The 14440-nt window shown below is 37.8% G+C and overlaps 1 protein-coding gene across 1 annotated transcript in view; it reads right to left on the bottom strand.

Annotated features, from left to right (window-relative positions):
• The window catches only part of unc13a (unc-13 homolog A (C. elegans)), a 299553-nt gene that overhangs the window by 26814 nt on the left and 258299 nt on the right, over positions 1 to 14440 (bottom strand). Inside the window, exon 34 of the mRNA XM_059992392.1 lies at positions 10545 to 10668. Within this exon, the coding sequence (XP_059848375.1) occupies positions 10545 to 10668 (124 nt within the window). The remainder of the gene's footprint in view (positions 1 to 10544; positions 10669 to 14440) is intronic.

Here is a 14440-nt window from a genome sequence, read left to right as displayed (position 1 = left end):
ATAAAACAACATCAGATTGAAATAGATGAAAACTGAAGCTAGTGTTTGGGTCTGAGTTACGGAAAGAATATGTGATTAAGAAAAAGGAAGAAATCAAAAGACGACAAAATATATTTGTTAAAAGTCTCATTAAGGTCAGTAATGTTTATCTTGTTTTTATATTAAATCAATACATCATGTAAAATGCTAAATATGTCTATATTAACATATTTTTTTACAAGAATTGAATGGGGGGTACAAGAGTTGTACGGTGCATCTGAACTCGTGCGTGAAAAAATTGACACATGGAATGTAAAAGGTTGGCCACCCCTGCTCTAAATCAACCTGTTCAATTATTCTCATTTAACACACAATAATTAGGTGGAAATACCATTCAGAGTGATTAATCTGTCTGTCTGCTGATATAAATGTAATGACACTGCTGATGAAAATTAAGTCTTCCATGCCGATCTCAACCAATTTACCCTCTCCTAAAGTAGTTCATCTTCATCTGCATCACAAATATATATTTTTAGCTCACTGACTTAAATAACTGAGAACTGAGAGGTTGGGGGTTCTGTGCTTTACAATGATAATGAACGTATAATTGTACTTGTTTTACATCCTGTGATCTGACAAGGCAATTTGTTGTGCATCTAGTGGTAACTGGTAATTTGAGTAAACCTTATGATACAAAATAAATGTCCTGTGGAAGATATTTAAACTTGTTTCTAGGTATTTACATAAGACTATATGTTTTCATTGCATAACTTGCTGAAAGGCATTTTATTTTTTTTTAGAAGAAGTTTATATTAAATATTCTCTGTTGAGAATGGTTGTAAATATTAGATATTCAATGCCCAGAATTTACTTAGTCTAAGAAAAATAGGTAATGGGGTTAACCCCTCAATTACGCTCACCATCTTGACCATACATTCTTCTCACTGCTATCTTCAGGCAGGAGGTGCAGGAGGCTTAGCTCCCAGACCACCAGGCTCAGGAACAGTTATTACCCTTCAATCATCAGGCTCCTGAACCAGTGTGGATAATTCACTGACCTCATCGCTAAACTGATTCCACAACCAATAGACTCACTTTCAAGGACTCGACTCCTCATGTTCTCATTATTTATTTGCACAATTAGCAAGTTGTTCAAGTACCAGCATAACCACAAATGATTGACAAAAGAGGAGGTACAATAACTTTTTTAAAAAAACATATGGCTGTATGCTTGCAAACTCTACCAGCGAAAGTGGATAAAGGCGCCAATCACAACTTTCAAAAGGAAATTGAATAGGCACTTCAGGAAAAATAATTTGAAAGGCTTAGGGTAATCAGCAGAGGACTGGGGAATGCTTGAACTGCAGTGTGTAGGTCTGATATGGGCAGGATAGGTTGAGTAGCCTTCTTTAATGTCTCCCATCCACTCCATAATGTACTGGTTAGGCACAGGAGTTCATTCAGCCAGAGACTCATTCCAACGAGATACAACACTGAGCGTCATAGGAAGTCATTCCTACCTGTGGCCATCAAACTTTACAATTCCTCCCTCAGAGTGTCAGACACCCTGAGCCAATAGGGTGTCCCTTTATTGATCCCTCGGGATCAATAAAGTATGTTTGTCTGACTGTTAATGCCAGTATGATTATCTGAAGCATCTATTGGCCAAGTTTACAAATTAATTTCTAGGTTAACACAACAAATTCCAGGGTAAAGTTCTGGGGTATTCTGAAATTTTACTAGACCCATGCACAATTGTAAATAGTTTTTGTTAACTATTAGTACCAAGTGTAAAAATAAAGTTTATTTTCTTACTCTATTGTGGTCTTTATAGCAATAAGGAAATAGAACACTTTTTTCTGTTATCTTTTCAAATAATAGGGAAAGAAATCTGATCTTAATCTTGAAGATACCAATTAGAACACTACCGCACAGTACAGGCCCGCATTAGGGTTAACCCTAACCCTAATGCGACTTTTAAAACCTTTTCTAAGATCAATTTAACCCTCCCTTCAACATTCCCCTCCATTTGTGATCATCACACTGAGCATGGGGCCCCCCCAGGGCTGTATGCTCAGTCCACTGCTGTTCACTCTGCTGACCCACGACTGTGCTGCAACACACAGCTCGAACCATATCATCAAGTTCGCCGATGACACGACCGTGGTGGGTCTCATCAGCAAGAACGATGAGTCAGCATACAGAGAGGAGGTGCAGCGGCTAACGGACTGGTGCAGAGCCCACAATGTCTCTGAATGTGAACAAAACAAAAGAGATGGTTGTTGACTTCAGGAGGGCACAGAGCGACCACTCCCCGCTGAACATCGATGGCTCCTCGGTAGAGTTCGTAAAGAGCACCAAATTTCTTGGTGTTCACCTGGCGGAGAATCTCACCTGGTCCCTCAACACCAGCTCCATAGCAAAGAAAGCAGCATCTCTACTTCCTGCGAAGGCTGAGGAAAGTCCATCTCCCACCCCCCATCCTCATCACATTCTACAGGGGTTGAGAGCATCCTGAGCAGCTGCGTCACTGCCTGGTTCGGAAATTGCACCATCTCGGATCGCAAGACCCTGCAGCTGACAGTGAGGTCAGCTGAGAAGATCATCAGGGTCTCTTTTCCCGCCATCATGGAAATTTACACTACACGCTGCATCCGCAAAGCAAACAGCATAATGAAGGACCCCACGCACCCCTCATACAAACTCTTCTCCTTCCTGCCGTCTGGGAAAAGGCACCGAAGCATTCAGGCTGTCACGACCAGACTATGTAACAGTTTCTTCCCCCAAGCCATCAGACTCCTCAATATTCAGAGTAGTTCAGTGTAGTCTTTGTATTGTTTCATGTAGCACCATGGTCCTGAAAAACGCTGTCTCATTTTTACTGTGTACTGTACCAGTAGTTATGGTCAAAATGACAATAAAAAGTGACTTGACTCGATTTTCTTTTCATTCATTTGCCTATCTAAAAGTCTTAGATGCTCTAAATGTATTTGTCTCTACCATCACTACCACTGACAGTGCGTTTGATGTATCTACCACTCTCTGTGTAAAAAAAACCTGTCTCTGACATCCCCCCTATGCTTTTCTCAATCACTTTAAAATTATGTCTTCTCATTTTAGCTATTTCTGCCCTGGGGGTGGGGTGGGGGGAAGTTCTATGGTGCCAGTGTTCAATATTGCAAGAAAACACAGGGAAGTTATTGATCGTGAGATCCAAGTAATAACAACACTGAAAAATGAATTGCAATGATATCAATGGGCTATAGGTACATGGGAATACCAGCATCAGCAGGTTTCCTCTCAAGGCACAGAATACCTTCCCCAGAAGGATTGCACTGTTTGAAGGTGACAGCTCACCACCACTTCTTGCATGGTAATGATGGATGGGGAATACTAACCTCATCAATGGTGCTGGTAAACAAATAGTGTCAGATTATCTCAATAGGAATTAGGTGGATTCCTAACGTTCTATTTTTTTTGCAAGGCTCAAGATCACCGAAGAGTACTGCAAACTACCTATGGAACAATAACATTTGGAAAAAACATAAGATTTGCAACAAACCTGAGACTATTTGGTTTTGAAACTGTGACAGCAGTCAGCACATTTAAATACTGTACACAGACCACAGCATGTGCAACACACAGCTCGAACCACATAATCAAGTTCGCCGATGACACGACTGTGGTGGGTCTCATCAGCAAGAACGATGAGTCAGCATACAGAGAGGAGGTGCAGCGGCTAACAGACTGGTGCAGAGCCAACAATGTCTCTGAACAGCATCTCTACCTCCTGTTACACCAATTCAAAGATGAGCCATTTACCCACGTTCACCACATAAAAACACATTTGCATTTACAGCATTTTACCTTCCACTTCTGAAGATATCTATTTCACACAAAATGCAAAGGTCTATGCCTTAACCATTCCATATATCAATCCAATCTGTAGCTGAATTATTGCATATCCCTCATCCAATCAGTCAAAGTGTCAAAAACTACTTGTCTGGAACTGGATTGTTTTTGCTCATCTAAGCAATCTAATTTCAAGATTCTAGTTTATTTATCATGTGTAAATCAAAACATACATTGAAATGTGTCATTTGCGTTAACAACAGAGAGGAGTCCTTGTCCATTCTCTGCCAGCCTGACTTCTGATCACGGATGTCACACATCTGTGTTGCTGGCCCTTTGTAAGCACAGTAAAGACTTCATCTCCAAGAAAAATAAAATTTTGTTGAAAATCAGGACCAACTACATGACTCACACTCTACATTTTCATTCCTGTTTACCTGTGCTGATGATAGATTAATGCATCAAGCATCCATGATAGGCACAGAATGTGCAGCACTCATTGGGATGCACTTCCAGGATTTTCAGTGTCCATAATGGTTCACAGCACCTGTAAAAGCCATTTTCTTCTGTTCAAGGGGACAATATGAGCAAGTACTAAGCAGAAGTCAGAAAAATGACTCATTTTAATTTCTTTTAAATTAATTGATTCCTTGGGTGGTGGTTATACAGGAAAGACACTGCCTCACACAAGGCTGATTTCGTGGTGCATGGTGCAATGGACCAAATGTTGTGAGCCTATCGTATCTCACAGCAACCACTGAATACGTCTCGAGATAACATCTAAACTTTCAACCACACTTTTTCCAAATGGGATAAGCTTTAAATAACTTTAATGTGGGTCTTTTTGATTTACAGATACATTTTGAAATATCTACTTATTTTGTCTGGAACTATGGAATCCAAAGTCCCAATTACAGAGATATGCATCGGTGTAGGATAATCAGATAATCACAGGAAATCCCAAATTAAATGAAAACAGAAAATGATTGTCAGGCAGACAAGTTTTGTAGGCACTTCAGAAGGACTCAGAAGGCACCTTGTTTGCTGGCTGTTTTTAAAATGCTAATGGAGGGGAACCAGAAGAAGTCCATTACGCCCTCGGTGTGTCAACTGTACAGAGAAGGGAAAGGGAAAGGACAAGAGAGCAATGCATAATGATCCTATATTTGGAGGTGTTTCTGTGGTTGCAAATGTACACTACCATGCAAAAGTGTTAAGTATATGAATATAAACCAGAGAGCCTAAGACATTAGCACAGTACTGTAGTAATTTTATGTATTGCACTGTACTGCTGCCACAAAAGAAAACAAATTTCATGACATATTGTGAGATGTGATACCATCTTGTGATATGGGTCTTTATTGTGGACTGAGAGTGGGAAGGGGGCAGGGAGAAGGGAATCATGGTTGGAAAAGGTGAAGGTAGAGGGGAGGGAGCAGGAAACACCAGAGAGACATTCTATGATTAATAATAATCATTTGGAATCAAATTATCTTCCCTGGTCTCTCAGGGTATGTCTGCACCCACACTACCCGCTGCTCTGACACTCCTTTTCTCTGCCACCTGTCCCATACCCCTCCTGTGACGCTCACCATTCCCAACATCCTTTGTTTCTGCCAGACTTACAAACTCAATCTGCACTCCTATTGACAAATTTAGTACTGAGCAAAAGTCTTGGGCACCTTAGCTCTATATATATGCCTAAGACTTTTGCATACTACTGTAATTCTAGGATGGTACATTACATCCTAGATACCATGGTTAAGAATGATACTGAAATGCTGCAACAAAGACAGCAACAGGGCCAAATCCTGCAAGCAGATTTTAAAGAGTTATAGATCTCTGGATTAATGTCATGCACCAGTGAGACTAGAGCATTGAGAATGTCCCACCATTTGCAACTAATAAGTAAAGACCAACATTACTTAAACTCCATTTTAAGAAACATATGGATAATTTCCGATTTCTGACTGGTCCATGAACATTACCTCATACTATTGTTATTTTTATATCTTGCTTAAAACAATAAATTTCACAATGCATGTCAGTGATAATAAACCTGATTCCAATAAAAACATGAATAACCAAGGCATTGTATTCCATGGATCAAGTGCTGATCAATCAAAATAAAGCACTTGATAGTTAGCACAGTCAGTTTCTGTTCTGTAGGACTAGTAAACTCTCTTCAAATTCCAGATGAATGATAAAGCTTTCACAAATCATCTTATTATATGTCTATTCCCACCCCAAATTTATTAAACACTGGTTAGACCCAAGTAGGAGAACTGCATGCAGTTCTAGGCATCATACTATAGGGAAGGTGTTATAGAGTGGAGATTCACCAGGATGTTGCCTGGGACAGAACATTTCAATCATCAGGAGAGACTAGAGAGGCTGTTTTCTCCTTGGAGAGGGGAGAATAAGACCAAGGTATTATAAAATTGTGAGGACTATAGATATACTGGCGAAATGTTTTCCCTTTATCAGAGGTGAGTAATCTTTGAGGATGTAAATTTAGGGCAAGGACAAGAGAGGACCAGATGGAGACATTTTTCCATCTAGAGCAGGGGTTCCCAATCTCGAGTCCATGGAACCCTTGATTAATGGCCACGGCATAAAAAAGGTTGTGAACCCTTGATCCAGAGAGTTCATTGTCAGGGATAGTGTTGGTAGTAGATAATAATATCTAAGTGTCTAGATGAGCACCTAAATTGCCTCGGCATAGTAAATTGCAGGGCAAGATGGGTTAATATAGACGGGTTTTCACTGTTGGCTGGATGTGGTGGTCCGAGCCTGTTTCCATGCTGTATGACTCTGTGACTTTTCTGTCTGAATAAAAGTTCTACCTAAGCTTCATAAGTTTGGTTAGGAGGAAAAATTTAAATTAATACAACTTGATATCCCAATCTAAACCATATGTATTTTTAAACAATAGCAGCATGAAATAATATTATTAAAACCATATTGTCCTTTGTTTCAACTTTGTTTTTGTTGGGCAAAGACAAAGATAACAGTGCAAAATATTAGGCCTCAGACAGAATTACATGACAGTCTCATAGTGTGGCCAACCAGCTCTAGGCCTGCAAGCTTCATTTGTTCTGCTGAAGTTTATGATTTATTGTGGAATTGGGACAATTGCAACACATGTAGAATCTCAAAACTGCACTTCTTAAAGAAGATCTATGGCAAGAGTTAGGGAAATTTCAATCCATCAAAATTCCAATCCTATTTCTAGACAACTTTACATCAGATTTCAGAAGTAATGGGCTACCATTTTCAATCAACAAGACTAAAGCACTCACTGCTGACATTGTAGAACGAAGCCCATAGAGATTTAGTAATGTCTATGACATGGACTTCATCTATTTATAATGGTTATTGTCAGAGGTCAATAGAACCTGCCATAATTGACTCCATCCAAGCACATCAAAAAATTCTCAGAGAGAAGTAAAATGTACATTAAAAGAAAGTTCTCCAGCATTTTACAGCATGCAGTTTTAAATTGCAATATAAATGAGATTGGGGTAGAATATTAAATACAATTTAGTTTTAAAAATTGAAATTGTTATTTTAGAATATTTATTAGAGAGACCACCATTAAATTCACACCATTAAATTCTCCTGAGCTAATAACTCTAAGTATTTTATTATGGCTTGGTGCACTAAAAACACACACCTCCACCACTGGAGCATAACATTTTTAGGCTCTCTTTTTAAATAATCTGTAAATACTTTAAGTTTTCAACAGTTTCATGATCTGTATATCTTATTGAAGAATGTGGTTAAGCATTACAGAAGAACAGGGAATCACAACTGTAACACTATCATCTTTCTTATTTAATTGTACTTGTGTGTGCTCTCTATAAGTTACCAACAGATTTCATCCTTTGTAACGAATAGCTCCGTCTTCTCATAATTTTTCATCACAAATTCTAGACCATTAGTTCCAGTATCATGAAATTAAACCCTTGAACTAAACTTAATTAAAATCAACATACCCCATCCACCCAAAATCCACTGCCTGAACTTTCACAGTTATCTGACAATATTAGTTACAATGAAGATTATGCTCGGAGAATTTTGTTACATCATTTAATTTAATCTCATCTAATCAAAATTACTGGATTTTGTAAGAATTTCAGGAGTTAACTGTTCTTGGATATAATATGCTGAAAATGATAAATCTCTTCTTTTGTTCTTGCCTATTGCCAGTGAACTTTCACACTTGGCTATTTTAGCTGCATTTCTACACTGCTGAATGGGAGCTAGCTCTTTCTCCAGGATGAAATAACACGTTTTGCTCAATTTATATTGGAGTCTGGAACAGAACTGGTGGTGATAAGAATTCTATACGAGTCTGAGAGAGGTTGAAACTCAGATAAATCTGAGATTGAATCTCAATCATATTCACTGAAGATCAAATCAAAGCCACTGAAGAGTACCTATGCATGCTAGATCAAAACTTTCAATGCACAATAACAACTTCCTTTAGCATCATGACTAAGCATCAAAACTATTGTGTGTACAAGGACATGTTTACTTGCAGGTTTCCTTGCAAAGATATGTTACCTTTGTTAGTAAATTTCACACATTTGGGTTAAATATTACAATATTTTAAGATTGGTTTTCTTGTCCTATCTTCATTATGGCTGATCAACTAAATGTGAAGATGTGGAAGATTCAGACTTGAGAAGATTCTTGACATACTCAGGTTTTTGCAACACTAAGAGCTTCATGGTTACCTTTGCCACATCAGCAAACTAACTTTGGTTGGTTAACGTGAATACTGCTTGAATATGTACCATGATGATTATCAGGAATTTAAATTGTTTCCTGTAATTTCTGTGGTAGATATTACAGGAGAAAAGGCATCTTAGTTTAAAGGAACACACACAAAATGCTGGTGGAACGCAGCAGGCCAGGCAACATCTATAGGAAGAAGTACATTTGACGTATCGGGTCAAGACCCTTCGTCCTGCTGCGTTCCACCAGTATTTTGTGTGTGTTGCTTGAATTTCCAGCATCTGCAGATTTCCTCGTGTTTGCATTATTTAAAGGAACTTTTCCCCACTTAATAGGCCTGTACAACTTTAAAAAAGTTTAAAAAAACAATGTTATCAAAGTGTGCTTAAGATTTCCACGGTTAATTATTTTACCCACATGGCAGTACTTGGGTGTTGTACTCCAAAATACATTTTCTTTTTGATATATTTCACTAAATATGAATCTATTATCCATGGTGCATACTGAAAATAACTTCTTAAAGATTTGAAATTTATCCTGTATTGTGTGAATCAGTTTAAGTACTGCCTTTCATCAACAAAATCCAACAATACACTCCATTGATTCTCAAATCAATTAAGAGCTAAGCTGTGATATTCTAAGAACTTTGGTTAAGATTGCAGCATATAATCAGTGTTGGCAGCCCTTATTACAAAACAAAAATAAACAAAACATAGTTGCAGATGCATTTTAAAAAAGGTATCTCTTGCAGAAAAAGAATCAGCCAGCATTTCAAAACATACATATATACTGCAGCTATTAATTAAATAGTGGTAGCAACTGATACACATAATAACATCTCAACAAATACAAGCAGTTAGCTTTTACCAAAATAGACATTTCCATGATGTGCACATCCAGAATTCAGCTGTAAACATACAACACACTTTGGACAGGTCTTTATTTAAATCCAAAAGAGCAAACATTCAAATGACAAAACAGGGGGAGATTTCAGGTATGGGAACCCAGCGAAGGTCATTATTATTAACCAGGGTCAGCCATGTGCATCAGCTTGTGGCAGCATACACTAACGGGCGCAGCCACACACAACATTACTGGCTGATTCTAGTAAACGTACAGCAGACAGACAGACAGACACATAGTGCTGTACTTACAATCATCTGCCATTACCAGAGAGCAGAACAATTAAAGAAAATGATAATCAGACCAGTATATTGCTATTATTTTTCTAGTTCAATGCAACTTTTTCAATAAGTTGGTTTTAAAAGTAGGAATTAAGATTCTATGGCCTTTTGGTAAAATGCCACAGCATTATTATCAAAAATCAACAAAATACTGCCAACAGAATTACTTTAAAAATATTTGAACTACTTTTTAAAAAACATTCTTTGATGGATCTTAATACTTTTCAAAAATTAGTAAATAAAGAATATGTATTTCACCTGTGCACAGTGCTCTCCTAATAAAAATATTGTTTAATGATGGGAAAATGCTAATGATCCTGCATTGTTAACTATTTTGCAAGCAATTAATATCAGTGATTAAAATCACACAGTTCTTTTTAGCTTTTAAAATGAGCAGGATATCTATTTGTTCTTTTTCCTGAACTCAGGCCAAATTGTTACAGAACAATCCATCTTTGTTTTAGTTCCATAACAGTTATAGCATTGGCAACCAAGAATAACGCTTACATGGCTTAGAATAGAATCGTTCCTCTTAATTTTACATTCACCAAAGACCTAATTCAGAGAAATGCTAGGAAGCAACAAGGTGGCAACCCAGTCCATGTGGTAGTTTTCTCTGCTATGTTGCATTTTCATCAGGACTTGTAATGAACAAGATTAAGGACAGCATGTGCAAAATGAATACTGGTACAGACACTCTGTAGAGCAATCCTATCACTGAGCTATGCTGCATTGCTTTGTAACAATATATCACACTAAATCACTAAAAATAAAATTGCTGCTTACCGTTTGATCGGTTAAAGGTGGCAGGACAATAGTTTTCTCCATTGTGTTCATGACAATCTTCCACAATTCTTTCAGAACACGCTTCAGCACCGTTTTTTCACAGATCTTTGCAAAAAGGGTCAAACTAGAAGAGGAAACAAATGTCCACACCAACACTCAAAATAAGAACTAGTCAATTTCCTTCCACATTGCATCTTCAACTCAGTAAACAACCCAAGTACAATTATTTTTAAAGATTAGCTTTGTTTGCCTTCTTAACACTCTGCTGCCACCCAGCACACATGTAAACCCTGTCTGAATGCCCAGCCACTCAACCACCAACCACTCACTCCCTCACTCTCATCCTGCACTGGTCACTTTCCATCTTTCATTGCTGCTGTTTTACATATTTATATGACTGCTCGTTTTACTACAATAGCATCAGTAACATTATACTGTCTACATAAAAAATGCACTTCGCACTTTATGCCAACCTATCAATGTCCAGGTCATGCCACTCAGGGACTTGTGCTAATATTATTTTGTGCCGTGTGTGACCATCTGTGCTGTGTTTTGTACCAAGACCCAAGAGGAATGATGTTTTGTGTAGCTATATACATGTGTAAGACAAATGACAATAAATTTGAACTTCAATATGTAGAGTGCCTTGCGAAAACATTCAGCCCCCAAACCTTTCTTCATATAAATTAGTATGACAACCAGATTTTGATCAATTTAACTGAGAATTTTAATTTATGAATCACATGCTCCTTTGTTCACAGTAGAGCCCCCCAAAAAGGAAAACTATAAATAGTCTGCAGATGCTGGAAATCCAGAGTAACACATACAATAAATGCTGAAGGAACTCAGCAAGTCAGCTGGAGCATCTATGGAAATGAATAAACAGTTGATGTTTTGGGCCAGTTCTGCAGGACTGAAAGGAAGGGGGTTAGACGCCAGAATAAAAAGGTGGGGGGCAGGAAAGGTGAATAGATAGAAGGTGGGGAAAATTATAAAGCATGAAAAAAATTCAAACCTGAAATCTCAGCAGTTCAAAATTATTCATCCTTCTTTGCTCAGTACTTAGTAGAACCACCTCTCACAGCTATTACATCCAATAATCTTTTTGGATAACTCTATTAGCTTTGCACAATGTGATGGAGAAAGATTTGCCCATTCCTCCTTCCCCATATTTGTTCTTCACTATTATCATTTCCCTGACTTCCCCTGAATGCTCTTCTGTCTTCATTTTGTTTTGGTCTGTTGAAACTCTACCATATTGTTGGACCTTACAAGAGAGGGGATATTTATTCAGGTGATCCTCCAATTTTCTACATCAACAAATTGGGTGAGTTGGTAAGGTAGTATACAGTATTGTACCCAAGGAAAGTTAGCATCGTAATTACAAAAAGGGTGAATAGTTTATCAGCCTCACAATTCTGGTTTTTAATATTTAGTAAATTGTTGACGTTTTGGAATTTTTCTTTTGAATTGATACAATGCAAAATCTTTTGTAGATAAGCTCAAAAAATCCTACTTCGATATATTTTAAATTTAGAAAACAAGACAGTAAAATGTGAAAATAGTTGTGGGCGCTGAATACTTTTATGAGGCACTGTACATTGAAACAGAAAAAAAAACAAAACCACAAAAAGAGCTGCCAGGACAGGTCACTATAATCTGGTGCGAGATATTTTATGAGTGTCGCATGTTAGATGAGAGAGGTGTAGAACTTTAGAAAGAGTATTTGAATACCATAAGGCCTAAGGAGGTGAAGCTGAAGGAACAAAGGTACAATTAAAGCAAATTAAAATTGGTCAGAGCTGGACCTGAAGATGTGTTGAGAGCCCAGAGAATTGTTGGAAAGGTAAAATTAAAGAGACAAGGTGAGATAATGGAAATATTTGAACACAAAAATGAGAGTTTTAAAATTGAGACACTGGCAGCCTAGAAGTCCTCATGTTTAAGAGAACATTCAGAGCATGGTGAGAGTGTAGAACGAGCTGCCAGTGTGGAAGTGGAAGATGCAGGTTTGATTTCAACCTTTAAGAGAAATATGGATAGAAACATCGATGGCAGAGATATAGAGGGCTATGTTCCAGTGCAAGTTGACGGGACTAGGTAGAATAACAGTTTGATGTGGACTAGATGGGCCAAAGTTCCTATTTTTGTGCTATCCTATTCTATGACTCTAAGTCACAGAATGAGTGAATACTCTCTGGGATGTAGAGCTTTAGGTGAGTTGGGGATAATGAAGAGTGAATAAGAGGAGTTCACTCTGACTTAGAATAGTTGAACCTACAGATTACAAAATTTCATGACCAGTAAGCTGAGCAGAGGAAAATGTGTGCAATATTCTGGAAGGTCAGATGTAGGTAGCCCTGGTAATAGGATCAGAAAGCCTTTGAATCTATAGAATAGCACATCTAACACCTAAATACATATCTTAAAGCTTTGTACAGCTGTTGGTTTCCTTCACTGCCATAAAAAAAATTAAGAATTGCTTTTATGCATTCTCTTTAGAAAAACTCTTCATAAGTCTTTTTTCTTAAAAGTAGTTGCAGTTATAGTGTAGGAAAGCTGTCAGATCAGTTATAATCTTATTATGCAGTGGAAGAGGCTTGTGGAATTGAGTGGCCAACTCAAGTGTATTACAGCAATGTGAAATGACAGAATAATCTGACTTTGATTGAGGCTGAGGGATGAACATTAGATTGGTCCATGATCTATGCAAATAATAGTCACCCAAGGGGCAGATGCAACTTTCACTTAACATCTCTTACAGTCAGCATTTTTAGCAGTTGCTCATTACACATTATGCCGCCAGCAATTGGGGTTTAATTCCTGCTGCTGTCTGTAAGCAGATTGTATGTTCTTCCTGTGACCATGTGGATTTTCTCTCATTTCCTCCTGCATTCCAAAGACGTATGGTTTAGTACGGGTTTGTAAGTAGTGGGCATGTATGTTGGCGCCAGAAGCAGGCTGCCTGAGCACATATTCGAACTGTGTTGATTGTTAACACTAACAGCATATTTCACTGTATATTTCAATATGACAAATAAAACTAATCTTTTCTTCTGAATTCTACAGAATTTTCAAATTGGAAGGTTACTGTACTAGCACTGAGCCACAGCCTACATCTATTAGAGCATATTCTCAAGACGGTATTTATGTTCAAATATAATGAAGAAACTTCTCTTTTGCATATTTTGCATTACTCTTCTGGTGAATAGATTTCCAGAATTTCAGAAAGACAGAATCAAAACAGACTCCATCATTTAGTTCTTTAATTTTTAAGAATATGACGGAAACCCCTTGGTTCCATCATATTTTAAGTGATCCTTTGGTTTTTTGGAAAGCACCATCCTTTAGAACAGAGATGAGGAGGAATTTCTGTGGCCACAGAGGGGTGAATCTGAGGAACTCATTGCCACAGATGGCTGTAGAGACCAAATCATTGATATGTTCTTGATTAGTAAGGGCATCAAAAGTTATGGGAAGACAGGAAATGGGGTTTAGAGGGATAATAAATGAGCCATAATTGCATAATGGAATGGCAGAGCAGACTCAATAGGCCAAATAGGCTAATTCTGTTCCTTTGTCTTATGTTTTTCTGCCACCAGATCTTTTAAAGAAATAATTTTGACTTTCAACTATGTGAAAGACTATTTATGCCCATCCAGTCCTTTGAGCCATCCTGCCCCTGTAACCCCTGACAAACTTGACTAACCCTAACTTAATTACAGGACAAGATATAATGATCAATTAAATTACTCAGTACGTCTTTGGACTGTGGGAGGAAACTTGGGAGCCCATGATAAAAATCCATGCACAATCAGAAAGGTACGTGCAAACTTGCTTACAGACTATGCCAAAATTGAATTCCAAGTTCCAGAACACCTAAGCTGTAATAGCAT

Source organism: Hypanus sabinus, chromosome 16 (genome assembly GCF_030144855.1).
Source record: "Hypanus sabinus isolate sHypSab1 chromosome 16, sHypSab1.hap1, whole genome shotgun sequence".
Taxonomy (NCBI): domain Eukaryota; kingdom Metazoa; phylum Chordata; class Chondrichthyes; order Myliobatiformes; family Dasyatidae; genus Hypanus; species Hypanus sabinus.
The sequence above is the reverse complement of the archived record's forward strand: the minus strand, read 5'-3'. Positions and strand labels throughout refer to the sequence as shown.